Below are 14,430 nucleotides of genomic sequence, written 5' to 3' on the forward strand. Positions count from 1 at the left end.
CTGCCTGCTTGTGATTTCTCTCTCTGTCAAATAAATCTTTTTTGTTTGTTTGTTTAAAATGAATGATATTTCTCTTGATAGCTACATGGATATGTGCCCTGTCCACTAGCTGCTTCCCAGGTGTGTTGTTCTGTGTGAAGCTTTTTAGCTAGACTTTATGGCCTCTCTCCACCATGTCGCCCCACAGTTCTACTTCCTCTGGTCATTAAACCAGCGTGCTGTTTGGAGGCTGGTCAGGTGTCTTGTTACCTGGTCTCCACATCTGTGCAAGAGACTAGAGTGAGAGCGAGGTGACTTTGGTGTTATGGCATGTCTGTTCCAGAACCCTCTCATCCTGCCCTGCAGAGGAGAAGTCAACTGAAGTTCCGGGATTGGAGTGGCATAAAAATATTTCATAGCCAGCACCGCAGTACATTCTCGTTGCTTCTTCTAAGCCTGTTGTCTGCTTATAAGAGTTGTAAATTGTGGCTGCTTCTGTTAAACACCAAGGAGAATTAATCTGTCTTCTTTGATGTTTTACCTAGTTCATATTCTTCTTTCTTACTTTATTCCTTGGAATCATCCTTTATTTATTTATTTTTGTGTTTTTATGAAGTGCCATAATGGATTGGCTCCTTAGAGTTATTTTACACATTGTGAACTTGCCATTTAAAAATTTGTCTTTTCTCAGTGCAGGTAAATGACCAACCTTTCAAATAACATTAACCACTGCCTGATCTTAGATTATATTCTGGCAAAATTTAATGGATATCATAGTAATGAGATGAGAACTAGCTGGTTCTAAAATAAAACAAATTTAAAAATAATGAATGATATGTAATGATTTGATTATAATAAAAGCAAAAGTGTTCCAAACAGTTTTGTTTTTTTTTTTAAGTTAAAAGAGGGAGATTTCACTCATCTATAATTCTGTGAATAATTTCTATTTCAGAGCATAGGAAGGATTTTTCTGTTAATTTTTGTTGTTGTTGAGCTATAATTGACATTTAACATTGTATTCGTTTTAGGTGTACAACATAATGATTTGATGTATGTGAAATGATTGCCTCACCTGGGTTAGTTAACACCCATCACCACACATGGTTACAATTTTTTTCTTATGGTGAGCACTTTTAAGATCTATCTTCTTAGCACCTTTCATGTATACAATACAGCATTGTTAACTGTGGTTGCTGGGCTGTGTGGTACATCTCTGGGATTTATTCATCTTGTAACCGGAAGTTTGTACCTTTTGACTGTTTTTACCGTTTTGCCCATGCCCCCAAACCCCACCTCTGGCAACCACCAGTCTGTTCTCTGTATCTAGGAATTCAGGTTTTGGGTTTGTTTTTTAAGATACCACATATAAGTGAGAGAGACCATTCTTTTTTTTTTTTTTTTTGATTGACTTGGACTTCTTTGCAATATACATATCCAATTCTGAGATTTTCAGTTTATTGCTCTCCTTGTCTCATAAAAATGTATTTCCCTCTGGTTTCTTCTGCTTCTCCTCACCCATAGATCCCATCCTTTATTCACACCAGAGCCTGTAGCCCAGTGTGTCTTCAGAGTGGGCCTGAGGGTTACCTGCAAGAGAACCCCTGAGGACCTTTATTAATAATACAGATTCTGCATGCTTGAGGAGCTTCCTGGTTTTTCTAATATACATTAAGGCTGGTTTCAAGCAATGAACCCCTCTATCAGTATGCTAGTCCCTCTGGCTCTTCTGAACTCCCTTTTGCAGCTTGGGTCTTGAAGGGTTGCACACACCTGCATCTAGACTTTCCCAGGCACCTGTTACCTCATACCTATAGCACCCATGGATGATTTTTATTTTCTCTTCTCTCTGCTGTATTACTGCTTCTGGACTTTGGTTCAGTAAACGTCAGTCCCTGTCTCTTATTCTTCAGCACTCGAATACTGGATGGGGATCCAAAATCTCTCTGTGCCTACTCTCCCTCTGCCCTCTCTTGGAGAGGCTTCTGGTCTCACTTGAACAAGACTCCCAGATCTCTCTCTCTAGCTCTTCCTCACCTAATGGGACTTCTGGCCAGTAGCTTGAATGGCTCTCTGGTTACCTCTGATTGCATACCACTGTTACTCCAGCTTCAGCACCACTGAAACTAGACAGGTCACCCTGTAGCCAAGTTCTTTTTCTTTCACATTGATTATGAAATAATATTGATTTGTTTTCATTGCAGGCTCTTCAGCAAAAGCCCTTGTCAGTTTAAAAGGTAAGATCATAGCACGATTCTGTAGGTATGGCATAAGCTAGAAACTTAATTCATTAAATTGATTTGGGTACAGTCTTTTCTGTCTAAATTAGGATTCAGTATAGCTTTTAAGTATTGGTTTTCACTGGTGATAATTTTAAATTCATGGGCTGTTTTAGGAGAATTGGTCCTTGGTTGTTGGAAATTATTAAGAATTTTTTTCCCTGAGAACTATTGATTAAAGACTTTTTTCTTTTTTAAATTTTTTTAAGCTCTATGCCTGGTATGGGGTATTGGGCTTGAACTCACCACCTGGAGATCAAGAGTTGCACGCTCCACCAACTGAGTCAGTCAGACACCCCAAGAACTTTTTTTTTTTTTTTTAAGATTTTTAAGTAATCTCCACACTGAATATGGGGCTTGGACTCATCACCCTGAGGTCAAGAGTCACATGCTCCCCATGAGCCAGCCAGGTGCCCCAAACCCCAGGAACTTTTCAACTAGACATTGCAGACGTCTTACTAGAGTGAAAGCATTTATTGAGTAGCTCTGCTCAGCTGTATTTTTGCTGAAGAGTTTATATTTTTAGCGGGGCACCTTTGTGGCTCAGTCAGTTAAGCTCCTGGCTCTTGACCTCAGCTCAGGTCTTAACCTCAGGGACCTGAGTTCGAGCCCTGCATTGGGCTTCATGCTGGGTGTGGAGCCTACTTAAAAAAAAAAAAGGAGCTTATATTTTTAGGAAGTCTGCTTTCTAATAATAATGCAAGTCTCTTGAAGTAAAAGAATGGCAGTACTTTTCTTTTCCTGAGAACAGGGTTATACATGTTCCTTGCTCTTGCTCTTTCTTTCTGCAAGTAACTTAGACCAACCCTCTTACTGTAGTTTGTTTTTAATTTTTGCTTGAGCAGGATTCTACTAAGTAAGTAAATCTGGAACCAAGCCATGCTCATAAGTTCACTAGTACTTTTAGTTTTGAAAGCTATTGTATTGTGCTTTGGATTGATTTATCAAATCAAGTCCTGGCTTGAAGACACTTACCTTCCAGAACTTCCCTAATTTATTTGCCTAGCAGGATCAATCCTGGCCCACCTTTTTTCTTTTGTATTTAAAACATAACATCTGAAAAAGTATTCCATTATTCTTTTCCTTCCAATATAAAACTATTTCTTTTTTTAAAAAAGACATATACAAGTGATACATTTCTTACAGAAAAAACATTAGGAAATGCTGATAAGCAGCTAGAAGAAATTAAAATAACTCTCCTGGGCGTATTCATCCTAGCTTTCTAGGTCTTTCTCTATATAAACATATCCTTTTTATAAAAACTAAACTACCATTCTGTATTTTCATAATATGTCTAATCAATTACTTGATTGGATTTTTTCTGGTTGCATACAACTCTGAATACATTTCTTTGGATCAAGGAAAACAGAAACACCCACACATTTTATTTTTGTATATCTATGGTTTCACTTACTGAAGCAGGAAACATTTAGAAATATACTCTAAAATCAAGGTTAGAAGCTTTTTCCCATTTTTCCACTGCACTGTTTCAGATTGTACTTAAGCTTCTTCGCAAATTAGTATAAAGGAATTACTAAAAACACAAAGAAAGAAACTACACATATTTTAATGTGAGAATTTAATACTTTCACGATGCAGTGCCTTGTCAAATTATATATATAGAGTTTGGCAAAAAAAAAAAAAATACAGGAGAGATTTTTCATTTGTAATAAACTGAAATTACTGTGGTCAGTATTTTTTCCATATTGGTAAATATTTTAGATATATTGCTATTAATAAAAAGGCAATATTCATTGTATAAAATCCTTTGAACTAAACTGAAATCTTACTAGTAATAATTACTTATTACAGAGGGAAGCTTATCTAACACATGGAATGAAAAGTACAGCTCTTTACAAAAAACACCTGTTTGGAAAGGCAGGAATACGGGCTCCACTGTGGAGATGGTAAGGAATTAGTTCTTCTTACTCTTTAGAATATGATAGTTAAATTGTTTCTATGATTGTCACATGTGCAGCTCTTATAGGACAGTAAGAGTTTTCCAGGGTTCTTCCTGACCCCAAGCATCTGAGTCTTTAAGTGCCATTGAGTGTAGTATACAACCATACTTCGATAAACAGTCTGTAGCTTTTGATAATCTGGTCATCAGTAAGCATTTGTTAAGTAATTGCAGTTTCTTTAAATAGGAGGAAAAAACCTCCCAACAACTCCAAATTATCCTTATATAAAAAAATTCATGTGGTTCTGGTCCCTGCAAAAAGATGTATAAGTAAGTGGTGAGATAATAAAATCTTGTGTAGGTCAAGGGTAAGTACATGTAAGTTAGAAGGGCAGAAGGGACTTCTTTCAGAGCTCTGGAGTATTAGACTCTCGGTGGGTTTAATTTCAAGGGTCAGTGCCTCTTAGCCTTGACCAGGGTGGGCGCTGCTCATATGTTTTAGCCCTCTGTAGCTACCTCCCTTCTGACTAGGCATGCAAGTCCGTCTGCGGCAGTGGGAGAAGGATTTGAAATAGGATGTTGGTATGATTCGACTATTATTTCTGTTGTTCTGTCTGAATGAGGCCTCTGATCCTGGGGTGGGCTGTAAAATTGTTCATATTTTCAGACCCTTTAGTGTATGATGTCCTCTGAGTACTTCAACAAGTTAGTACTGGTTCTGCAGTCTTGTTTGGCCTACAGTCACTTACCAAATACCTACAACAGGTGTCTTGTACTGTCACTCACAGATGGAAATTCGATTAACAATTTTTGACAGCGTATTTAGTACATTATTATACATTGAGAGTCACTCTTTAGAGTGATCTAGTAACTTCGCCCAGCCCCATGCAGCCAACACAGTGTGTGATACACCCAACTGCTCTTAATCCAGGCACTAACATCATGAGAACTGGAATTTCCAGAACTTGTTTTCCTCTCGTCACCATTCAAGGCTGCTAAGAATACTCGGGTTCCAGTTTTAATTATTAGCTAGGTGTTTCATTTAGTCATCAGCTAGATGTTTTGATTGTTAAAAAATTGCATAAATATGTACTACTTTGTAAATCTGTTTGTATTGGATGTAGTTTACTTTGTATTACCCATCCTTACCCTTGCAGGCCACTGATAGTCTGGCATTAGCTGTGTCTCCCAAGTATATAATTGTATTTTGGAATAAAAATGGAAAGTGTTCAATGTTTTTATTAAACAAATTTCTACTGTAGCCTTTCAGAAATTCAAAACGAAGTCGACTCTTTTCTGATGAAGATGACAGACAGATAAATACAAGGTCACCCAAAAGAAACCAGAGAGTTGCAATGGTCCCACAGGTATGTGTATCGCTAGTGTTATGTTCCATGTGAAAGGAAGTGATCAATTGCTCAGCATAATAAAGTTTTTTTTTTTTTTTAAGATTTTATTTATTTATTTGCCAGAGACAGAGGGAGAGAGAGCGAGCGAGCACAGGCAGACACAGAGGCAGGCAGAGGCAGAGGGAGAAGCAGGCTCCCTGCCGAGCAAGGAGCCCGATGTGGGACTCGATCCCAGGATCCTGGGATCATGACCTGAGCCGAAGGCAGCTGCTTAACCAACTGAGCCACCCAGGCGTCCCTAAAGTTTGTTTTTTATTATTCTGTTATATTTTGAGTAACAAGTTCTTTTTCTTAAGTCACCACTCCAACTCCGCTCTTATATTAGTCACCTAGAAAGGCCATTAATTATTGATGGACTTTTCCCGGGAGTAGAAAGCCGGTTCTCAGTCTTACAAATGCACACTTTTATTTTTTTTTTTAAAGATTTTTTTTTTTTTTTTTTTTTTAAATTTATTTGTCAGAGAGAGAGCGAGCGAGAGCAAGCATAGGCAGACAGAGTGGAAGGCAGAGTCAGAGGGAGAAACAGGCTCCCTGCGGAGCAAGGAGCCCGATGTGGGACTCGATCCCAGGACGCTGGGATCATGACCTGAGCTGAAGGCAGTTGCTCAACTAACTGAGCCACCCAAGCGTCCCAAATGCACACTTTTAAGCATGAGGAGGAGAGTGGACTTTAAGCAGATAGATTTGGCAATAGGGAATCAGTTTGGAGTTTTGCATGGAAATGAGAGGGGGGAAAGCATTTTACTTTATCACAGAGGAAAGTGTGTTGAAGATTAACTTACCCAAAGGAGGAAACTGTGTAGCATGAAGTCATATCTTCTTTTTAATTTTTGGCATTTTTTTTTCAATAAGAGAATAATTTATTTGATTTCCTCTCATTAGTTTTTTTTTTTTTTTTAAAGATTTTATTTATTTATTTGACAGAGAGAGATCACAAGCAGGCAGAGAGGCAGGCAGAGAGAGAGAGAGGAGGAAGCAGGCTCCCTGCTGAGCAGAGAGCCCGATGCGGGACTCGATCCCAGGACCCCAAGATCATGACCTGAGCCGAAGGCAGCGGCTTATCCCACTGAGCCACCCAGGCGCCCCACCTCTCATTAGTTTTTTAACTTTTTTTGAATTAAAGTAAAATGAACACACAGGGTTATGTTTCAGGTATACAGTGCTATGATTCAACAGTTCTATACATTATTCAGTGCTCATCATAAGTGTACTCTTTAAGGATTTATTTATTCATTTTAGAGAGAGAGAGAGAACAGGGTGGATAGGGGTAGAGGAAGAGGGAAAATCTCAAGCAGACTCTGAGCCGAGCACAGAGCCTGACTCTGGGGCTCAATCCCATAACCCTGAGATCACAACCTGAGCCAAAACCAAGAGTTGGACTCTTAACTGACTGCGCCACCCAGGCGCCTCACGCTAAGTGTACTCTTAATTCCCTTCTCCTAGTTCACCTATCCCCCCCCCACCATCTTCCCTTTAGTAATCACCAATTCTCTGTATTCCAGACTCTGGGGTTGTTTTGTTTTGTTTGTTTCTTTGTTTCTTAAAATCCATGTATGAGTGAAATCGTATTTATCTTTTTCTAATTTATTTCATTTGTCATCATACTCTGTAACATTACCCATGTTGTTGCAAATGGCAAGATTCCATTCTTTTTTATGGCTGAATCGTATTCCATTATGTATATGTATATGTATATGTATATAATATATTCCATATATGCCATCCGTTTATCTATGGATAGACACTTGGGCTGCTTCCATATCTTGTCTATTATAAATAATGCTGCAGTAAACACAGCAATCTGTCTTTTCAGATTAATGTTTTTGTTTTCTTTGAGTAAATAACCAGTAGTAGGATTATTGAATCAGAAGATAATTCTATTTTTAATTTTTTGAATAACCTCCATACTGTTTTCCAGAGTGGCTACACCAGTTTACATTCCCACCAACAGTGCACAAGGGTTCCCCTTTCTCCATGTCCTCGCCAACACTTGTTATTTCCTGTGTTTTTTATTTTAGCCATTCTGACCGGTGTCAGGTAATATAACACTATAGTTTTAATTTGCATATCCTCAGTGATTAGTGATGTTGAACATCTTTTCATGTGTCTGTTGGCTCTTTATAGATCTTCTTTGGAAAAGTGTCAATTCAGATCCTCTGCCTATTTTTCAATTGGGCAGTTGGTTGTTTTTTTTTGTTCGTTTTTTTGGGGGGGGGTGTTGACTTGTATAACTTCTTTTTTAAAATAATTTTTAAAGTAATTCCAGTTTTCTGATTCATTTTATTTATTTTTAAAGATTTTATTTATTTGGGCACCTGGGTGGCTCAGTGGGTTAAAGCCTCTGCCTTCGGCTCAGGTCATGATCTTAGGGTCCTGGGATCAAGCCCTGCAACAGGCTCTCTGCTCAGCAGGGAGCCTGCTTTCCTTCCTCTCTCTCTGCCTAACTCTCTTCCTACTTGTGATCTCTGTCTGTCAAAGAAATAAATAAAATCTTTGGGGGAAAAAAAGGTTTTATTTATTTGAGAGAGCGCACAAGCACTGGGAGGGGAGAGGACAGAGGGAGAAACACTCCCCACGGAGTGGAGAGCCCATTGCGGGACTTGATCCCAGGACTCCGAGATCATGACCTGAGCCAAAGGTAGACACTTAACGACTGAGCCACCCAGCGCCCTAGTTCTTTTTTTTCTTAATTAAAAAAAAAAAAAGAAGTCTGTTTATTTTAGAAAGAGAGTGTGGAGGGTGGGAGGGACACAGGGTGAGGAAGAGTCTAAAGCAGACTCCTGCACTGAGCACAGCACCCAGTTCAGAGCTCAGTCTCATGACCCGGAGGGCACAACCTGAGCCGAAACTGAAAGCTGGACACCCAACCGACTGCACCACCCAGCACCCACCCACCCCCTTTTTTTAACACCCACCCCCCTTTTTTTTAGTATATGTACTGCTGAAGCAAGCACAGCACCCAACCCCTTTTTTAAAAAATTTTTTTAGGGCGCCTGGGTGGCTCATATGGTTGGGTGACTGCCTTTGGCTCAGGCCGTGGTCCTGGAGTCCCAGGTTGGGCTCCCTGCTTGGTGGGGAGACTGGCTTCTCCCTCTGACCTTTCCCCTCTCATGCTCTCTCTCTCTCTTTTCTCTCTCAAATAAATAGGTAAAACCTTGGATTGGCAGGCAAAGGGGGAGGGAGAAGAACCCTGAGATGATGACCCAAGCTGAAGGCAGATGCTTAACTGGCCAAGCCACCCAGGCATCCCTTTTTTTTTTTTTTTTAAATATTTTATTTATTTATTTGACAGAGAGAGATCACAAGTAGGCAGAGAGACAGGCAGAGAGAGAGGAGGAAGCAGGCTCCCTGCTGAGCTGAGAGCCCGATGCGGGACTCGATCCCAGGACCCTGAGATCATGACCTGAGCCAAAGGCAGGGCTTAACCCACTGAGCCACCCAGGCGCCTCCTTTTTTTTTTTTTTTAATTAAAAATATATTCATTTATTTATTTTAGACTTGTATAAGTTCTTTATATATTTTGGCTATTAACCCCTTTTTGCTTTTTTTTTTTAAAGGTTTATTTATTTATTTATTTGACAGAGATCTCAAGTAGGCAGAGAGGCAGGCAGAGAGAGAGGAGGAAGCAGGCTCCCTGCTGAGCTGAGAGCCCGATGCGGGACTCAATCCCAGGACCCTGGGATCATGACCTGAGCTGAAGGCAGAGGCTTTAACCTACTGAGCCACCCAGGCGCCACCCCCCCCTTTTGGCATCTTAAAAATATCATAGTAGACATGTGAGAATCAAAGAAAAGGATGAAAATTTTATAAGGAAAATATTATTTTCAAGAATAGTACAACTTTTCTCATGTCAAATTTATTTTTTTAAAACATCTTTTTTTTAAGACTTTATTTATTTATTTGACAGAGAGAGAGAGAGATCACAAGTAGGCAGAGAGGCAGGCAGAGAGAGGGAGAAGCAGGCTCCCTGCTGAGAAGAGAGCCTGATGTGGGGCTTGATCCCAGGGCCCTGGGATCATGACCTGAGCTGAAGGCAGAGGCTTAACCCACTGAGCCACCCAGGCGCCCTCTCCTGTCAAATTTATAATACCTGATAAAATTATTGCCTACGTCCCTTTCATTTGTTTCCAAAAGTGGTATAAATTATCCAGTAGGAGGGGTCGTAGTAAAGGTGATTTTTCTGTACCAAGGATTTGGCACTTAATAAATTAAAGGCGTAACCAGCAATATTTATAGCAATAGTTAAATAAATAACCACTGTTTCTTGTATTGACTTTAGAAGTGTTGTATTATTAGAATAATTTGGATGTCTTAAGTTTGGATTTTATTTATTTGTATTTTTTTAAAAGATTTTATTTATTTATCTATTTATTTATTTATTTATTTGACATTCAGAGATCACAAGTAGGCAGAGAGGCAGGCAGAGAGAGAGGGGAAGCAGGCTCCCCGCTGAGCAGAGAGCCCAGTTCCGGGCTGGATCCCAGGACCCTGGGTTCATGACCTGAGCCAAAGGCAGAGGCTTTAACCCACTGAGCCACCCAGGTGCCCCTATTTTAAAGATTTTATTTATTTCTTTGACACAGAGAGGGAGTGAGTGAGCACAAGCAGGGAGGGGCTGAGGCAGAGGGAGAAGCCAACTTTCCTCTGAGCAAGGAGCCCAATGTGGTATCTCGATCTCAAGACCCTGGGATCATGACCTGAGCCTTAGCAGATGCTTAACTGACTGAGCCACCCAGGCGCCCCTCCCCTTTATTTATTAGGAAATTTTTCAAACCTACAGAAAATTGGTCTTGATGACTGTGAACCCATCCTGCCCCATCTCTGTCCACTGTCCTTCCCCCAGGCGCATCATTCCTTCTGGACCTAGTTTGCAAAGTGCTTTCTGCTTCCCAGCCATACGGAACAGATACAAATAAGACAAACATGATATGAGACTCCTTCAAATATGTGAAAAGTTTTTGGGGACGCCTGGGTGGCTCAGTTGGTTAAGCAGCTGCCTTCGGCTCAGGTCATGATCCCAGTGTCCTGGGATCGAGTCCCACATCGGGCTCCTTGCTCGGCGGGGAGCCTGCTTCTCCCTCTGTCTCTGCCTGCTATTCTGTCTGCCTGTGCTCGCTCTCGCTCCTTCTCTCTCTCTGACAAATAAATAAAATCTTTAAAATATATATATATATGTGAAAAGTTTTTATATCCTATGAGTTTTCTCTTTTCTTCTTTTAACATACCTATTTCTTTCTATCTTCATTTATATGACATGGCTTGTTCCCTTCCCCTTCTAATCCCAATCTGCTGTATTCTGTGGGTTTCTTTAAGGAGCCCTGTCCGGAGCTGACTAATTGTAAAAACCAACTTTTATTGAGTACTTAGTGTGTGCCAGATTCTGTTTTTTGGTTCTTTTTTTTTAAATTTTAAAGATTTTTATTTATTTATTTGACAGGCAGAGATCACAAGTAGGCAGAGAGGCAGGGAAGCAGGCTTCCCGCTAAGCAGAGAGCCCAGTGTGGGGCTCGATCCCAGGACCCTGGGATCATGACCTGAGCTGAAGGCAGAGGCTTTAACCCACTGAGGCACCCAGGTGCCCCCAGATTCTGTTTTAAGCACTGCGTATATGTGACTTTGATTTAGTCTTTGGCAACTGATGACCTAGGCTATGGCCTTATTTCCCATTTTCAGCTGAGGAAACAGACAGAGGCAAGTAACCTGCTCCCCATCCCAAAGCTGGCAGGTGAAGGCTGACACACAGATGACCTGCAGCCTGTCTCTGGGTCTCCTTTTTTCTGTTGTCCTAACAGCTTTATTTTTATTTTTTTTTTTTAAGAGTTATTTATTTTAGGGCAAGTGGCAGCGGGTTGGGGGGAGGTTGGGGGCAGGGAGCAGAGGGATAGGGGAAGTGGACTCCCTGCTGAGCACAGAGGCTGCTATGGGACCTCAGTCTCACAACCCTGAGATCATGACCCCAGCCGAAGACAAGAGTCAGATTCCCAACGAACGGAGCCACCCAGGCATCCCTGGTCTATATTTTCTGCCAACAATACATCATAGTGTCCATTTTCCCAAATGCTTGCCAGTTCAGTATATGAACAAACATGTAGGTTGTTGCCAATCTGGTATTCACATCTCCCTGGTTCTAGGTAGCATTCTATTGATGAGTGATGTCGAGGTATTTTTCATGTATGTTTAAAAATGATTTCTATCCTGTAGATTTTTTTTTTTCCTATTTTCTGTTAGATTCTTGGTCATTTTCTTATTCATTTGTAAGAGTTTTGTATATAATTAAGAATATTAGGCCTTTGGTTGCTTATATTGGTTGTAATTTTTTTTAGCTTATAGTTTGGCTTTTGACCTTGTTTCTGTATTTTTACCATGTAGAATTGAAAAAAACTTAAGGTCAAAACTGTCTTTGCTTTTATGACTTCTTGGTTTATACTTACTCAGAAAGATCTTTCCTAGTCTAAAATTTGTACTTTTTGAATTCACTCAAATTAGTTTCTTTTTTTTTAACGCTTTAATTTTCAATCCATCTGGAATTTATTTTGGAGTTAAGAGTGAGGTAATACTGCAACCTTGTTTGTTTGTTGTGTGTGTGTGTGTGTGTCTCCCCACCTCCCACCCCCAGGACTACTTAGTTGTCCTGATAACATTGAGTGAGTAATCTTTATACATTGATTTAAAATGCTGCCTGTATCACAAGTTAAATTCCTATATGTATTTAGGATTATTTCTAGACTTTGAGTCTATCTATGTCTAGTATGTCTCTGTATGTGCTAGTGTCAAATTATTTTAATGTGACTTTATGTAGTGTTTTAACATCTGGTAAGACATTATTACATATCCTTTTAAAAATTTTTTATTTATTTTATTTTTTATTTTTTAATTTATTTGACAGAGATCACAAGTAGGCAGAGAGGCAGGTGGGAGTGGGGAGCAGGCTCCCTGCTCAGCAGAGCCAGACATAAGGCTCAATCCCAGGACCCTGAGATCACCACCTGAGCCAAAGGCAGAGGCTTAACCCACTGAGCCACCCAGGTGCCCTTTCCTAAGTATTCTTGCACATTTATTTTTCCATAGGTACTTTAGAATCATCTTGGCTAGGAAAAAATCCTGTTAGGATTTTTCTTGGCATTGTGCTAATATTATGAATAAATTTATGCTGTGTGTCATAGTTGTAGCATTGAAACTCTCTATCCAAGAACTGGTTTTAGTTCCGTTTAATTCAAGCCTTGTTGTCCCTCTGTGGACTTCAAAATATTTTCCCATGTTGATCTTGAACATTTATTAAGTGTATTCCTGGGTTTTTGATACTTTTGTGCTTGTCATTTTGGCTTTCATAAACAGGATATATCTTCTGTTCTACTGTAACTAACTCTTACTTATACAGAGAAAAGAGGTGTTTTTTTTAAGATACTGATTTTTGTATGTCGACTTTGTATTTGCCCACTTTATTCAATTCTCTTACTATTTTATTTCATTTTTTAAAAGATTTTATTTTTTTAATTTGTCATACAGAGATCACAAGTAGGCAGAGAGGCATGCAGAGAGAGAGGGGGAAGCAGGCTCCCTGCTGAGCAGAGAGCCCGATGTGGGGCTCCATCCCAGGACCCTAAGATCATGACTTGAGTCGAAGGCAGAGGCTTAACCCACTGAGTCACTCAGGCACCCCAGTTCTCTTACTATTTTAAATGGTTAGGTTGTTTTCTTTTTCTTTTTTTTAAGATTTTATTTATTTGACAGAGATACTGGGAGAGGGAACACAAGCAGGGGAGTGGGAGAGGGAGAAGCAGGCTTCCTGCTGAGCAGGGAGCCCAATGCAGAGCTTGATTCCAGGACTCTGGGATCCTGACCTGAGCTGAAGGCAGACGCTTAGTGACTGAGCCACCCAGGCACCCCTGTTTTCTTGAGTTTTCAAGGACAGTCATATCATCCGGAAATAATGATTTTGTTTTCTCTTCTTATTGGATAATTCCATCAAAACAATGTTAAAAATTGTAGTGATTGTCAACATCTTGGTCACATTCCTCACTTTAATGACAATGTTTTTAGTATTTTAGCATTGAATATGATAATGACTTTTGGATTGGAATGAGGAGAAATAAATTTTTTTTTTTAAGGGTTCAACAACGCATGATTTTTATTCTCTTGCTTCTGAAAGCTTGTATCAAAAATATATATATATTAAACCAAGGAAAATAACCGAAGATTTATGGGCTTCTTGTGCTTTGAAAACGGGAAGGGGAAAAAAAATGGTAGCCACTAATTTGCTCAGACACAGCACGCTTAGTGGTCCTGTATTTTTAAATTTTTAAGAATGGTTTTTAAGTGAAAGGGAAAACATCCACTGCCACTTTCCAGAATTTAAACAAAGGGCAGTAGACATTCTTTACACCCAAATAAAACTATGGCAGTTCACATGTGACCAAGGTGAATGTAGAATGGAGATGCTCTAAACATGGCTAGGACTCTTAGCAAAACTAACACACTAAAATCATATGATTATATTTTGAAAGAAAATGCACAAAAACCAAATAGAAATTTTGAGATTTTTTTCATTTGAAGATAAATCTTAATGCTATTAAATTCAGAAGTATGCTAATTTAAATACCCAATTCTATTTATCTAAAACACACATTGCAAACATACAAATTATCTATTCTCTCCACATGTCAGAGCCCATTCATTTCATGGTTTGGAAATGCAGAGAATAGATTCCCCTTAAACTGCAAGTCAGCAGGTGTTTCTTTACAGTTAACTTTAGCAAAATTCATACAAAATAGTAATTGACAATGATCTTCTTTACTTGTTAACTCACAAGGAAACACCTTCAAAACTGCATTTTGTTGAAGTTTCTGTACTAAAATGTAGAAAAACT

At 39.5% G+C, this 14,430-nt stretch overlaps 1 protein-coding gene across 3 annotated transcripts in view; it reads left to right on the forward strand.

Moving 5' to 3' along the window:
* The window catches only part of LIN9 (lin-9 DREAM MuvB core complex component), a 79,371-nt gene that overhangs the window by 13,437 nt on the left and 51,504 nt on the right, over nt 1-14,430 (forward strand). For 2 of the 3 annotated variants that reach the window (XM_059145834.1, XM_059145832.1), the window contains exons 2-4: nt 2,181-2,213; nt 4,068-4,162; nt 5,418-5,522. In XM_059145834.1, the coding sequence (XP_059001817.1) occupies nt 2,181-2,213; nt 4,068-4,162; nt 5,418-5,522 (233 nt within the window). Of the gene's footprint in view, nt 1-1,007; nt 1,103-2,180; nt 2,214-4,067; nt 4,163-5,417; nt 5,523-14,430 lie in introns of all 3 variants that reach the window. The other variant, XM_059145833.1, reaches the window with a different exon arrangement.

Source organism: Mustela lutreola, chromosome 14 (genome assembly GCF_030435805.1).
Source record: "Mustela lutreola isolate mMusLut2 chromosome 14, mMusLut2.pri, whole genome shotgun sequence".
NCBI lineage: Eukaryota > Metazoa > Chordata > Mammalia > Carnivora > Mustelidae > Mustela > Mustela lutreola.